At 33.0% G+C, this 13792-nt stretch overlaps 1 protein-coding gene across 2 annotated transcripts in view; it reads left to right on the plus strand.

Annotated features, from left to right (window-relative positions):
* The window catches only part of EML5 (EMAP like 5), a 182843-nt gene that overhangs the window by 138837 nt on the left and 30214 nt on the right, over positions 1-13792 (plus strand). Inside the window, exons 29-32 of one of the 2 annotated variants that reach the window (XM_078151443.1) lie at positions 4192-4270; positions 5027-5156; positions 6261-6359; positions 10367-10387. In XM_078151443.1, coding sequence (XP_078007569.1) covers positions 4192-4270; positions 5027-5156; positions 6261-6359; positions 10367-10387 — 329 coding nt within the window. The remainder of the gene's footprint in view (positions 1-4191; positions 4271-5026; positions 5157-6260; positions 6360-10366; positions 10388-13792) is intronic. The other variant, XM_078151444.1, reaches the window with a different exon arrangement.

Here is a 13792-nt window from a genome sequence, read left to right on the forward strand (position 1 = left end):
TTCATTTACTTCTCTGGGCCTTAGTTCCTTCCTCTGTGACTCCAGGGACTAACATTCTCCCAGGACCCTTCCAATTCTAAACCTGTGATCCTGTATTTTAATTCTTGTCTCCTTTTATTAACTTTGACCACAATTAATGGAAGAATTTAAGCTTCTTATAGCAGGCATAAGCTAAAGAAAGGGGGAGAATCCTTTGTTACATGTAAAATAGAAACATTTTACGAATAGCTAATATTCAAACTTGTAATCTTTTTCTTTTTTTACTTGCTGCTGAAAAGGGGTTCCAGGTAATCCTTTTCTTTTGCTATACTAATAGTTCCTCATTTTATATTTCATTATTTTTCATCTTCATGATTAATAAGCTGTCTGTGACTGAATATACCTACATTTTGTTGCAGGGTTAGAATTCCACTGAAATAGCCTTTTATTTATTAAATTTTTTACTATAGCATATAACATTTTTGCTTTTTAGTAAAATGTATTTATAGTAACAGCTTTATCTAGTACTTGGCTGGCAAACTTCCTCTTTATACAAACAGTTCCATTTGGCAAATCATTGCTAATCTCTGGAAGAGGCTAAAAATTGAATTCTATTATACTGTAGTAGTATGCTTTTTAGTGTTTGACACATTGATGAAGCTGAATGAAGACATTTACATGACATTAACTTTTAGAAAAACAAAAGAGATCAGCTATTTACATTTTTAGATGAAAGTGGTTTTCGTTTTTGAAGTAAAATGGTATGTAGTTTTTTTAGTAGTTTGTCTTGTTTGTAGACCATTCTTTTCAAAAAATTATTTAACATTAATTTTTATGCACAAGCCTGTCAGTTGCTCTTTGTTTATTAATGTTGGCTAAAATTGGCACTCCTTGAAATTTATTTGAAATAATTTTTGGAGATTTTCCAGAGAAAGTAAGTCCAGAATTTATAAACTTAATAATTTAATTTTTATTTTATGTTGATGTGTGTGTGTGTATATAAACATAATGGGTATTTCTTGATTTCCTCAAATGTCATTTTAAGCTACTTTGTTTTAGGGAAAAAACTTTGCATTAAATGGAAGGTTACTAAAACAAGTTTCTAATTTATAATCATTTTATAAGTTACAATTAAAAAGAAGAGAGATATTAGATAGTAATGCTGAATGAATTTTAATTGTTCTGTTAAAATTGAAATCACAGTAGACTTAATGGCAAAGTAGCAATGGCTTTACGTGTCTTCATTTCTTCAGGCAAACCTGTCATATGTCTTTTCCAGCAAGAAATATTTTTAAATATAACATAGCCTGTTAATTCATTTTTCATTTAAAGAATGGCAAGAAGATTCTAAGTATCATTTTTTACAAAATAAAAGTTGTATGATAGTTGAAAATTTAGATTTGCTTTTTGAAATCCTTGAAATTCTCATATTAACCTCTGAAAAGCCTTTCATGTTTTGTACATTTTGTATCTGCTGCTTCTGAGCATGTCACATGTGTAAATTCATATTTATTAGATATTATACATGCAACATAAAATCCTTAACATACTTTTTTAGATGTGCAACTTGTAAGAAACATTTTGAACATGTATTTTCATATTCATATCAACTATTTTGTGACATTGATTTAACTTAGAGTTCATATAGTTGCTCCGAATCAGTATGTTAAATCCACTTTTCACCTATGTGAAAACGTTATTGATGTTTTAGTTGAATTTGTTTTATCTAATTGGATTTTAGTCTGCAGAATTCTTGAATAATGATAGGATATAAATTTTTTCATACCATTTATGTAAAATAAGCAAAGGATTTTAAATAAGCTCCTACAAACTGAAAGGGGTTCATAATGTGAAATGTATTTCTCTTTTATGGGAATAAATAACTTATACACCATAGACTAATTGTCTCAATGAATATTTGCAAATGGGATTCATAGCAAGCACCAATTGTAGGTGGAGAGATCCTACTCTCCTTACTAACTTGTGCTTTTGAGTACCAATGTCTTTGTGAAGCAATAGATTTGGAAGTCTTGGTCCAGATTAAGACCTGTTGCATGACCATCCTCCCACAACACCCTGGTACTATTGTAGTGTAATTTTCTGCAATGGATTTGGATGAAAAATAAACTTTGTTAAATATTTTTAATACTGATGTCCTACTATAATACTGTTCTCAGGATCCATGCGTTGGTTCTCCATTATATGATTTATAAGTGCTGTGTGAGTTCTTTCTAGTATAACCTTTCTTTAGGATACAAGATAGCTCCATCTACCAAATTTTGTGCTGTTATGTTATGGCCAGAGTACAGTAAAATTAATTTTGAGTACTCAGTAAATCATTTAACCCTCCTCTCAGAGTCTAAGATTCCTAAGTAGTGGCATATATAGAATTAATGAACCTACACATTTGACTGATTGTCAAATAATAAGCATTTTAAAAACAAGAAAATCTTGGTTTTGATCACAGTGTGTTAAAATTGATTCATAAAGCAAGCTGGCACCCAAGGTTGTGAAGATTAAGGAATAGAAAAATTAGAAATGTATTGACAATGTAGGAATGGAAGAAATAAGAGGGGAATTTGTTGATTCACTAGTGATTCAGAGAAAACAATTGCAAAAAAAAAAAAAAGCTCTTTGCTGCCTATTATTCCTGAAAATATATTTAGAGAGTTTTGTTCAAATTTTGAAATGTTGGAAATTAGTCATTTATTAGAAAGGAATGCCTGAGGAAAGATTATGTTGTGGAGAAAAATTAAGTTTTAGATTAAAATTCCTTCCTGGCTAAAGGGGTTTCATTTATATAATTTTGAAAAGCAGGCTCATGGTCATAAAGTGAGAAAAATGAGTCTGAGAATGCCAACAACCTATATAGTGTATACCCATCTCACTAGGTTATCTGTGCCTGGTGAATGTAATTTAGCTGCTGTATCCAAGAGTTTGTACTGTTACTTTCCCAGCTTCTAGTGGTTATTCCAGGGGTGAGGAACCTGCAGCCTTAAGGCCACATGTAGTCTTCTGGTTCCTTGGGCGTGACCTTTTGACTGAGTCCAACTTTTACAGAACAAATCTTCTATTAAGGGGATTTCTTCTGTGAAGTTTGGATTCAGTCAAAGGGCCATACTTGAGGACCTACAGGGCCACATGGGTCCTTGAGGCCACAGGTTCCCCACCCCTGGGTTATTCCATTGTCATTTCTGGCTCTAATTTGGCATCAGAGACACAAAGAACTACATGGATTAACTAGCAACGTTTATAGCAAAAACATGATTTCCTCTCTGTACTTTTTCTATATGCTCCCTCACTGTGTGCCCTATCAGTATGTTACAGAAAAGCAAAAAGCACTGGTTTGAGCCAGAAGTTCCCTAACTTTTATACCCAGTTTGATCACTAGCTTGTGAAAATGAGCAAATCACTTGACCTACTTAGATTTTTTTCTCTGATTGTAAAATTGGGGATACTTGTTTCCTATATACCCCAGAAGGATGTTATGAGGATTAATTAGGTTTTAAAAACCTAATGAATGCTTTTAAATCCTTAATGATTTATGCTATACAAACTTAGTAAGTGGTTACATTATGATTGGTAGGTTAAGAGATATTGTTAAAGCAGAGTGGTTTGTATATGGCTTTTTCTTACTACTAACTGTTTCAGACCACTAGGTTTCTATAGTAACATTACAATCCAGGATATAATGGACATAATCCTATCTTCAAGGAGGCCACAGTCCTTAAGCTATAGATTATAATTCCCATTTACTTTACTTTTAGGGATAGCAGGACTAAGAATAATATACCTTAAATTGTGAAAAATATAGAAATTAAAATATACTGAAAAACTCTAAGAAACCACAACCACATATTATTGTGGAATAACAGTTTTAGATTACTATTTAGTGTTTTACAGTTTGCAAACCACTTTCCTCAAAACAACCCTCTGAGGTAAATAGTGCAAACATTATTTCTTTTACAGATGAGGAAACTGAGTCTCAGGTTGTGATTTGCCTATCATTTCATAGCTAGTGAGTACCAGAGCTGGAACTCATACCCAAGTCTTCTGATTGCAATCCAGTGTTCATAAAGGTGTTAGTATTAAAACAGTGAGTACAGTTTAATATAACAGTTTTCTCTTTTCAGATAATAGATTAGAAGATTTTTTTTAAAAGACAGAATGGGTGACAGACGGCCTTTTCTTATTCACAGTTCTCTATTTCAGACCACCAGTTAGTAGGGCATTACCACAGCCTGAAAAACTTCAGACAAATAATGTTGGCAAAAAAAAGAGACCTATCGAGGTAAGGAAAATTCCATTTTATATTAATTTTTACTTGCTTTAGTATTAATCAAAACTGAGCTTTTATGTTCTCTTCTTCTTAGTGTCTGTGTTAACTTTTATGGTCCCTTTAACTAAACAGAATCCCAAATGGGATCAAATTCTAAAGAATTTCTAGACTCCAATCTAGAATTTATGTTAACATGAAATAATAGGTACATTCCTCATGAAATTACAAATGAATCACTTTTTATTTGAAATTTTACAATTATTGGATCTAACTTATTAGTTGGTTGAAATATTTAGGTACTTATAAGTAATTTTGACTTAAATGCATGGAATACTTTGTCATTAATAATATTAAAATGTTTAACTATGGTGAAAAAAACTTAGAATATACATCAAAGACATGTTCTTTTTTTCAGTCTGATTTTTTATCAGTTTTTTTTTAAGAAAAAAATCAGAATTCTTTGGATGAGGATGCCTCTTCTGTGTTCTCTGTTATAATTTTGTGTTCATTAAGTACATACAATACACTAAGCATTGAAAAGGATCTCTGGAAAACCTAACTTTAATTAATAGAAAAAAAGTTTTATGTGCAGAAGTATGCTTAGAATTAGAAAATTAGACATCAGTCTAATTATATGATTCTGTCTTAGAAACACAACACAAAATTTAGCTTTGTGAAGTATGCTAATGTTATCCATAGAACAGAGCTTTGGGAAAAGTATATTAAGGGATTTTAAATTCATAATAGCTGTATCCTTATTCTTGATAGGACCTCGTGTTGGAACTTGTTTTTGGCTATCGAGGCAGAGATTGCAGGAACAATGTTCACTATTTGAATGATGGCAATGATATAATTTACCACACTGCATCTGTTGGGATCTTACACAATGTGGCAACAGGTTGGGAAAACTGCATCCCTTTTTAAAAAAAAAAATTGAGTTGCAAAAACACTGTATTCTAGTGTGAAGGAAACCTCATACAGTAATAATAATTCTAAGGTAGAGGAGGCCATTAAAATTATCACTGTTATTAAATGTAATAATTCTCTTAGAAAGACCATGCTGACAATAGAAAAGAACTTCCTTATACTACAGTTTTCCTAGTGACGTCACTGTCAAAAGGGGAGCTATATTATGATATTAATTCAGTTGTACCTACTACAATACACTGAAACAGTACTGCTCTATAAACTTTTATGGAAATATAAACAGTTGCCCAGTCACAGTGACTAATTAAACGATGTGTAGGATGAGTGTAAATTTTGCAGGGCCAGGGTCCAACAGCCAAAAAAACCCAAGGAGAAGGTCAGGCTGTGAAGAAAACCAAAGAAGCAATACATCTACTTTTAAAACTGTTTATGATTTATTATTTGACTAAAAATTAGAGAAAATAGCTTTTTGAATGCCTATCTAGCTTTTTTTGGAGATGTTGAGAATTAAATTAAATAGTATTGGTAAAGCACTTTGTGAACCTTTAAAGTGCTATATAAATGCTGCTATTATTAACATCATCATCATCATCATCATCATATAATTAAAGTACCCAAACCATCATTTGAAGAAAGATTGAACATATTGGCGAGATATTTATTCACATTTTTTTTAGCTTTCCCAGTAATATTCTTTTACTATGAAACAGGCAGAAAATTATGAAAGCATTTCAGTTTATCCCTGCAACCTAGATATACTCTAAACGGAGGTATCAAACTTAGGGCAGTGGGCCACATGCATCCTCAGAATTCCCTAGTGCTGTCTAAACAAGATTAAAATGTAATTGGGAAATCTTTAACAAAATAAATAAAATTCAACATGAGCAATGTTAATTTGTGACTTTCTATGTCAGTGTGGTGCCTGCGGCAATCCATTTCTTTTTGAGTTTGACACCATTAGTTTTGAATAAGCAGTATTTTACTTTTCTACTTAAATGTTTTCAAATTCTCATTCTTTAAAATGCATTACAGTAGCAAATAGTGAATTAACATACATATATATTCTTAATTTTAGGCTTTCAGAGTTTTTATCAGGAACATAATGATGATATTCTGTGCCTCACTGTAAATCAGCACCCCAGATTTATCAACGTAGTGGCAACTGGCCAAGTAGGTATGTTTGTAATTTTTAAAAACAAACTAATGCATAAATGGAAAATGTTGGGCTTATATGACATTTTTATGGAAAAAATATTGGGATTTATCTATATTAGTTATCTCTGTACTCTTTTTTGTTTACTTGTTTGTTTTGTTCAAGTTATGGCTATACCACTAAAAAAAGTTTGAGGGGTAAAAGATAACCGTTGTTGTGGATTTGCATCTTGGACCCTGCTGCTGAAGCTTTGTTGTCTAGACAATTCATTTATTCATCCCAAGCCTTAAGTTTCCTCATCTGCAAGTAAACTAAGTCAGGTTACAGTTTAGATCACTTAGAGGCTCAGCATGTACTAATTTGAGAGGGAAGATTTACATATCACCAAGGTCGCTGTGAAAACTCAGTAAACATAAACACCATGAAACAAACAAAAGCCAGAGGAATACAATAATGAGCATCAATATTAAATAACAGCAAGTTTCCTTGTAACCTGGTAACCCACTCCCAACATTCATTTAATCAGCACATTTTATCTTGAGTCCCAGGTGTCCCATGTAGTTGTCTAGTCCCTAGAAATATCTTCCCTTGGACATTCCAGAACAGGCCTTGTCCTCAGGGCAGTTCTGAAGGGAACTTCATACGAGAAGATCTGCTTCTCTGCTTTGGTTCCAAGTTCTTGCAGAGATTCCTAGATAACTCTGCTAAAATCTGTCAGCAAGAAGACCCACTACAATTTAGTACAACCTCCTAAACTTGCTTTTCCAATAAGTAGTCCATATTGATGAAAACTAACTCGAACTTTATGGATCTAAGCCTATTAACAACAGAGCTATAAGAACAACAGATTAGGAACCCCTAATTCACCTGAAACCTCAGAGGATTTCAGTTTTTACATACCACTTGCTCTTTCTGTCTTTACCCAAACCTTGTATCTGATATGGAAAGTAACATTCACAGGCTGGAAGAACAAGGCCTGCCTTAGAAAATGAGCCTTCCCATCCCTTAATATTATTACACAGATACTTCAAAGTAGGGGGGAAAGGAAAAAAAATTAAATCCTTTACAATTATTAGTATGATTTTATATGTAAAATCCCTAATCCAATTTTGAGAATTTATTACTAAAACATACTTAAAGGCTGTATTTCCTGTTAGAAACACTTAGAAGCCAATCGAAAATAAGTATATGTATATGTGTACGTATATATACATATACGTACACATATACATATACATATATATATATATATATATATATATATCCTAGTTCTTAGATTTCTAAGTCTAATCTTGTTGTTTTATCAAAGTCTATTACTCCACTAAATTAAAAACCTTTTAAATCTTTGTCTTGTCCCCTATTTTTGAGGGTATATGTAGTATATATTATATACATTACCCTCATATCATCTTGAAGAAATTCAGTACTTTAAAAGACCTAATCTTATACACGAATATAACTATTAGCAAGGGAATGGCAAGCCTAAGAACTCATTTACCTAGTTGCATAGGATATAGACTTGATCATAAATAAAGATTAAAAATATTAAGATCTCTCATACTTGTATCCTATTATAGTACCCAGATGTTTTAGTATTAATGTATTAATTAATAGATTTAGTATTGCAATGACAAAAACTTCTACTACTCAGCTGGCCTGATTATAAAAATTTGCTATGAAAGGAGAGACATGCCCTACCTTCCTTAGGGTTGTTGTGATGAGCAAATGAAGGAAGATATATAAAAAATATCCAACATAAATGTAGAGTATTTGTATTATTATTAGCAATAACAACATATGAGTCAGATTCATGCTACACAACATTTCATCCAAACTATTGTCTTTAAACATGTTTCTTCCATAACGAATGAAGATTTCCAAGAAAACACTTTATTATTAGTAGCAAGACATGTACCTAGTTAGTTTTTGCACACTATAATACCATTTTTAAATTCCATTAATTCAGAATATAAAGGGAAATAGAAAGTTTGGTGTCCAGTAATACAATGAAATTCTGAAACATTTATCTTAGAAATGTAGAATGCTTCATTTCTCAGATGAGGTGTACCTCCCCCCCAAAAAAAGTGACTTGCCAAAGGTTAAATAGTGAATGGCAGAACCTGAGACTAGCACCTAGGTCTTGTGAGTTATAGGTGAATGCTTTTCCGTTATGAGATGTCTTTATGGATACTGAGTGTCCTTGAAAAAAAACAAAAATAACATATACCTATTTATTTGATTGCTTTAAACCTTTCTCTGCATGAGCAAGTATTCAGTTTCCCTTTTCCCTCCATTCATTTTGAATACCTAAGCCTGTGTAGAATTCTCTCCTGAATGTTAGCACATTGAATGCAAACTCCTGGGGTTCAAATTAAATTCCTTCAACAGATTTCTCAGCAACAGACAACTTGGTCAGCAGCTTTAAAGTCAAGTGGAAGAATGTGAGAGGGGGAATAGTGAAAAAAGAGGCGGGGGGGGGGGAGAGAAGCAGAGAGAATTGATTTAGAATAGATATTGAACCCGATAGTAATAGGTAGCACAGAGAAAGTCTTTATTGGTGAAGTTTTCTTCATTATCCCTTTTCTCTTACTCTTATTTTCAAATTTGCTTCTTTTACTATTTTGAACTCTTGTCTTTGTTCACTTGTCTTTCTTAAGCACTATACATGAAAGAAACAATACTATATCTACAGAAGCAAAATGATTGGATATGGTCAATTTGATCAGATTAGCTATTTGGGGCAGATGTGATTTCATTTTCATTTCAGGGAACTCTTGGGACAAGACTCCCTCCAACAATGCAAATCAGTTTGTAATTTGTACTCTAAGAGTTACTACTGGCCCTGATATATTATGCAACTTGCTATGAGTCAGATAGCCAGCATATGTCAGAGGCAGGACTTGAACCCAGGTTTTCCAGAGTGAGGCCAGTTCTCTACCCCCATACCACACTTTGTCTCTCTAAATCAGCCATATTTGTGATTAGTGTGAACAGTTCGTTATAGATTTGGCCAGTTGGTCATACCAGCTGTAAGAAAATTTGCAAAAAAACTGAAATAATTGGGTTGGTTTTGGTTGCACTGATTATGACTCTCAGAGCTAGAGCAATTACCTAATGGACACGGCAGCCTTTATGTTTCTTTTGAGTCTTTTGATTGTTTACATTTTTTAAGAAGTCAAACTGATCAGCTAGAAACTTTTGCTTAGTGTGTTTCTCTTGATTGGTCCTATAGTTAAGTTAGCACATTTTCATTTTTATATAGTTCTGTTCTAACCAGAAAAGGATTTTAGTGCTCATCAAAACAAACAAAACTTTCTGTTTGAAAGTAATATACATAAATACAGCACTATACTAAATATAGACAGCCCTCTGGAGTATTCCTGCAACCTCTGCTTTCATGTTGGGCCCTAGTTCATACCTCCATTAGTTCTCACCTGGACTATTTCAGTACCTTCCTAGTTGTTCTTTCTGCCTTGTCTCTCCCCTTTCTAGTCAGTCCAACACATGACTGCCAAAATATATTTTTCTTAAAGCTCAGGTCTGAACCATATCACTCCACTACTCAGTAAATTCTGGTGGCTCTCTATTAAGACTAAATATTATTTCATCTTTATCTCATCCCTTTTAAATTTCTCTGTGTTATGGAGTATGCATAATTACAAGTACAACAGTACAAATACCAGTTTATAAATATGTAAATATTGGCACTCTGTACTCAGAAACTTATTTTCTAATGGGTTATACAGTCAAAAAAGTTGGAAGACTTTTCCTATAAATGTCTGAAATGTGTTATGGCTTTTTTGTGATAACCAAAGGAAAATTATTTCCCAAATTTAGCTTATCTAATTTATCTTGGATTATGGTATAGTAAAATTCCTGTTTATTGTTTCATTTTTAAAGCAGCACTACCAGTACTGATGAATTAGAAAATGAACTAAAAGCTAGTGTTAATAAGTCATAGTTTTGAAATTTGTTATCATTTGTATTATTTATGATCTAATGATTTTTCTGCTGCTTTTCCATTACAGGAGACTCAGCAGACATGTCAGGTAAGGGAAATTAAATTCTAAGGTTTTTCAGGTTAAAATAGGTTATTAAAGTAGTGATAGTCCAAAAATGGATAAAGTAATAATTCAGTAAGCTCTAATTAAATACCTGCTATGTGCTAGGTACTGTAGTAGGTACTGGGAATATCAAGGCAAAAATGAAAATCGTCTCCCCTTAAGGAGCTAACTTAATTCTACTGAGGCAAAGTAACATTTACAGAAATAAATAAATACAAAATATATACAAAGTATATTCAAAGTAATTTTGGAATGAAACATTAACAACTATGAGAATCATGAAAGGCCTCCTGTAGGCTCTTCAATAAAGGAATTCCAAAAAACAGTTGAGGAAAGAGAGCAAGCACTTCAGCCCTAGAAGGCACAGCCTAGGCAAAAGCCCAAGAGTGGGAGGTGGAGTGTACTGGGGATAAGCAAGTACACCAGTTTAGTGAGAACACAGCGAAGATAACCTGTGAGTGGGAAGTAATTTGAAAGCAGTCTAGAGAGTTCCAAGCTAGGCTGTGAAGGGCTTTAAATATCAAACAGTTTGCATTTTATCTTTGAGGCAATAGGGGGGTCCCTGAAGCTTTTTGAGAAGCAGGGTGACATGGTCAGACCAGTGATTCAGGTATATCAATCTGGCAGATGTTGGAGGATCAATTGAACAGAGGGTTGTAGAGACTAGAATCAAGTAATGAGTTAAGAGGCTAACAGTAATGACTGATACAGAAAGGAGCACTGATATAGTCCTTACATAGACTACTAGATAAGCATTTCTCAAATTAATTTGGCCGCAGAATACTTTTAGGCTTGAAATATACTAGTGGAACCCATAAATGCTAATTGCTAAGAGTCTGGGTACCAGGCATATACCACATAAAGGTCAAAGGCAGAGGGAAAGGTCTGTTGTTGTAGCAAAGGACTGAAAACAAAGTGGGTGCTTTATTACTTGGGAAATGGCTGAATAACTATGTTGTATATACTAAAATATTATTATGATGAGAAATGATGAATATGATGGATTCAGAGAAACACAGGAAGACCTGTATGAACTGATGCAAGGTGAAGTGAGCAAAAACCCATTTACACAGTTATTACAAAAATGTATAGGAAACCAACTTTGAAAGACTACAGAACTATGATCAATGCTGGTCATAACTTATGACATCCCTCTCACTCCTTAGCAGAAAGACAATGGTCTAGACTCTAGAGGTTCTGAATGAGACATAAATTGTTAGACATTGACAGTATATTTATTTTATTTGACCATATTAATTTATTACAATTTGTGAGGGGAGGGGAGAAGAGCTGGTGAGTAGTACAGATTTTTCTTAAAGAGCAATGAGTTATTTTTTAAAATACAGAATAGAGCAGAAAGAAGTTCCCAGAGGACACAGACAAGCAGGGAAGGTTTATAGCCAGGTTTAATTTAAAATATCCTTTTTTAAATGCTGCATATGATCAGAGTTTACAGTTTCATATAAAGTCTTCCTTTTCTAATATTTGTATTTTGAAATATTCATTTTTGTTAAATTCATAATAAAAAATAAAATAATTTTAAAAGATACTCCTTTTTTCCCCTTGAATTTAGAATTTATTAAGTAGGTTTGGTCAATTTTTCAGTCAGTTAACACTTAAGCACCTACTATGTTCCGGACACTGTGCTAAGTGCTAGGGTTGCAATGAGAAGCAAAAAGACAGTCCTTACTCTCAAGGGAATGACAGTCTAATTGGGGAGACAGCATGCAAATGACTTTGTACAAATAAGATACACAGACATGTAGGATAAATTGGAGATAATCAACAGGGGAAAGGCATTAGAATTAAGGTTTAAGAGGTCAGGCTGAATTTGTGATATTTTAGTGACATAACTGGGAGATTGTAATTTTTAAAATTTAAATAAATCCCTGATACCAGATATTATTTGTGTCTTTTTAATAAAAAAATGTAAAAAGTAAATATAGCACTCATTTGACATGACTGATGGTTTGGTTAATGGAAGTTTACTGTAATTGTATATAACTTTGAATTTTGTAGTAATTTTAGCTGAGCATTTTTTCCTTTTTTTCCAAATATTTTTTCAGATTACATGTAAATTTCTTTAACTTTTTCTTTCAAATTTTGAGTTCCAAATCCCCTCCCTTCTTCCCTTTCCCCTAGTTGAGAAGGCAAACAATTTGATATAGATTATACATGTTGAGCGATTCTTTTCAATGTCATATTTCTTAAGTCAGCTTTTACATTTTGCTAACATAATATGTGGGTTCCTGGGAAATATGTATTTGCATATGCAAAAAATCCTTGTGTAGTGATTGCCACTAAATCATCTTAGCATAGTAGAGAGGGGGCCAACCTTAGAGATAGAAGACCTAGATTCAGGTCCTGCCTTCCAACATATACTAACTGTGTGACCATAATTAGATCCCAGCAGTACCATGGTTTTCTAATGCTATTATAAGTGGGGTTCCCAATATTAAATAAATCACAGGTCTGTTTCTTCCCCTCTACACACACACACACACACACACACACACACACACACTCTCTCTCTCTCTCTCTCTCTCTCTCTCTCTCTCTCTCTCTCTCTCTCTCTCTGTCTCTCTGTTACTGAACAAATTATATAATGATATATACTGTTACATATTTGAATTTTGAACATTTTCTATCTTAAATTATTTATTGATTTTATGGTACTTTAGGTTTTTCTTTTCTAGTCAGAAGTTTATGTAACTAAGTAATAGGGACTGAGATGGAGGAGAGCAGGGATAAGAAACTGGAACTATGATTTCATTAATAAAGGGAATTCTGAAATGAGGAAACTCACTTTCCTGGAATAGGTTAGCACCTTCTCAGCCAGGGTATCTCAGACACGGGTCTTGGATCCATTTGTTCCTGATTCTGAGGCCAGCTTGCTGTCCTTTTTACTCTGCTGCCTTTTGAACACAGAAGAGATGTAAATGCCCTCTGAATGACTATGCTTTAGTTGGGTCTCTTTCTTAAGACTAGTTTTATCCTGCACTGCTTCTTTTTTCTTATAAGATAATAATAGTCATAATCTTCCACCATTCTTATCCACAAGATTTTAAAAACAAGATTATATTCTAACATAGTGTTGCCTTTAGCTGGCATATTTCTCTGCTAGATAAATAAGTTAAATGTTCACTGATTACAAGGTTGTTTTTAGGTTATCTTGGTCTCCTCATTATGACGATTTATATTGCTTAAACTTCATTTGAAATTGTTGCAATCGCTGTCAACATCCTTTCCTTTATTTCCCATTATTTTCAACAACTTGTCTAAATAGAACATGTTGGAGTAGTTTGGATTATTCATGATAAATTTTTTCTGATTTTTATTCTTTTAACTTTATATTAATTTTGATCTTTGTTCTAATAAGTTCAGTCTGAC

This window comes from Phascolarctos cinereus, unplaced genomic scaffold (genome assembly GCF_003287225.1).
Source record: "Phascolarctos cinereus isolate Bilbo 61053 unplaced genomic scaffold, phaCin_HiC Scaffold_3;HRSCAF=262, whole genome shotgun sequence".
Classification (NCBI taxonomy): Eukaryota; Metazoa; Chordata; class Mammalia; order Diprotodontia; family Phascolarctidae; genus Phascolarctos; species Phascolarctos cinereus.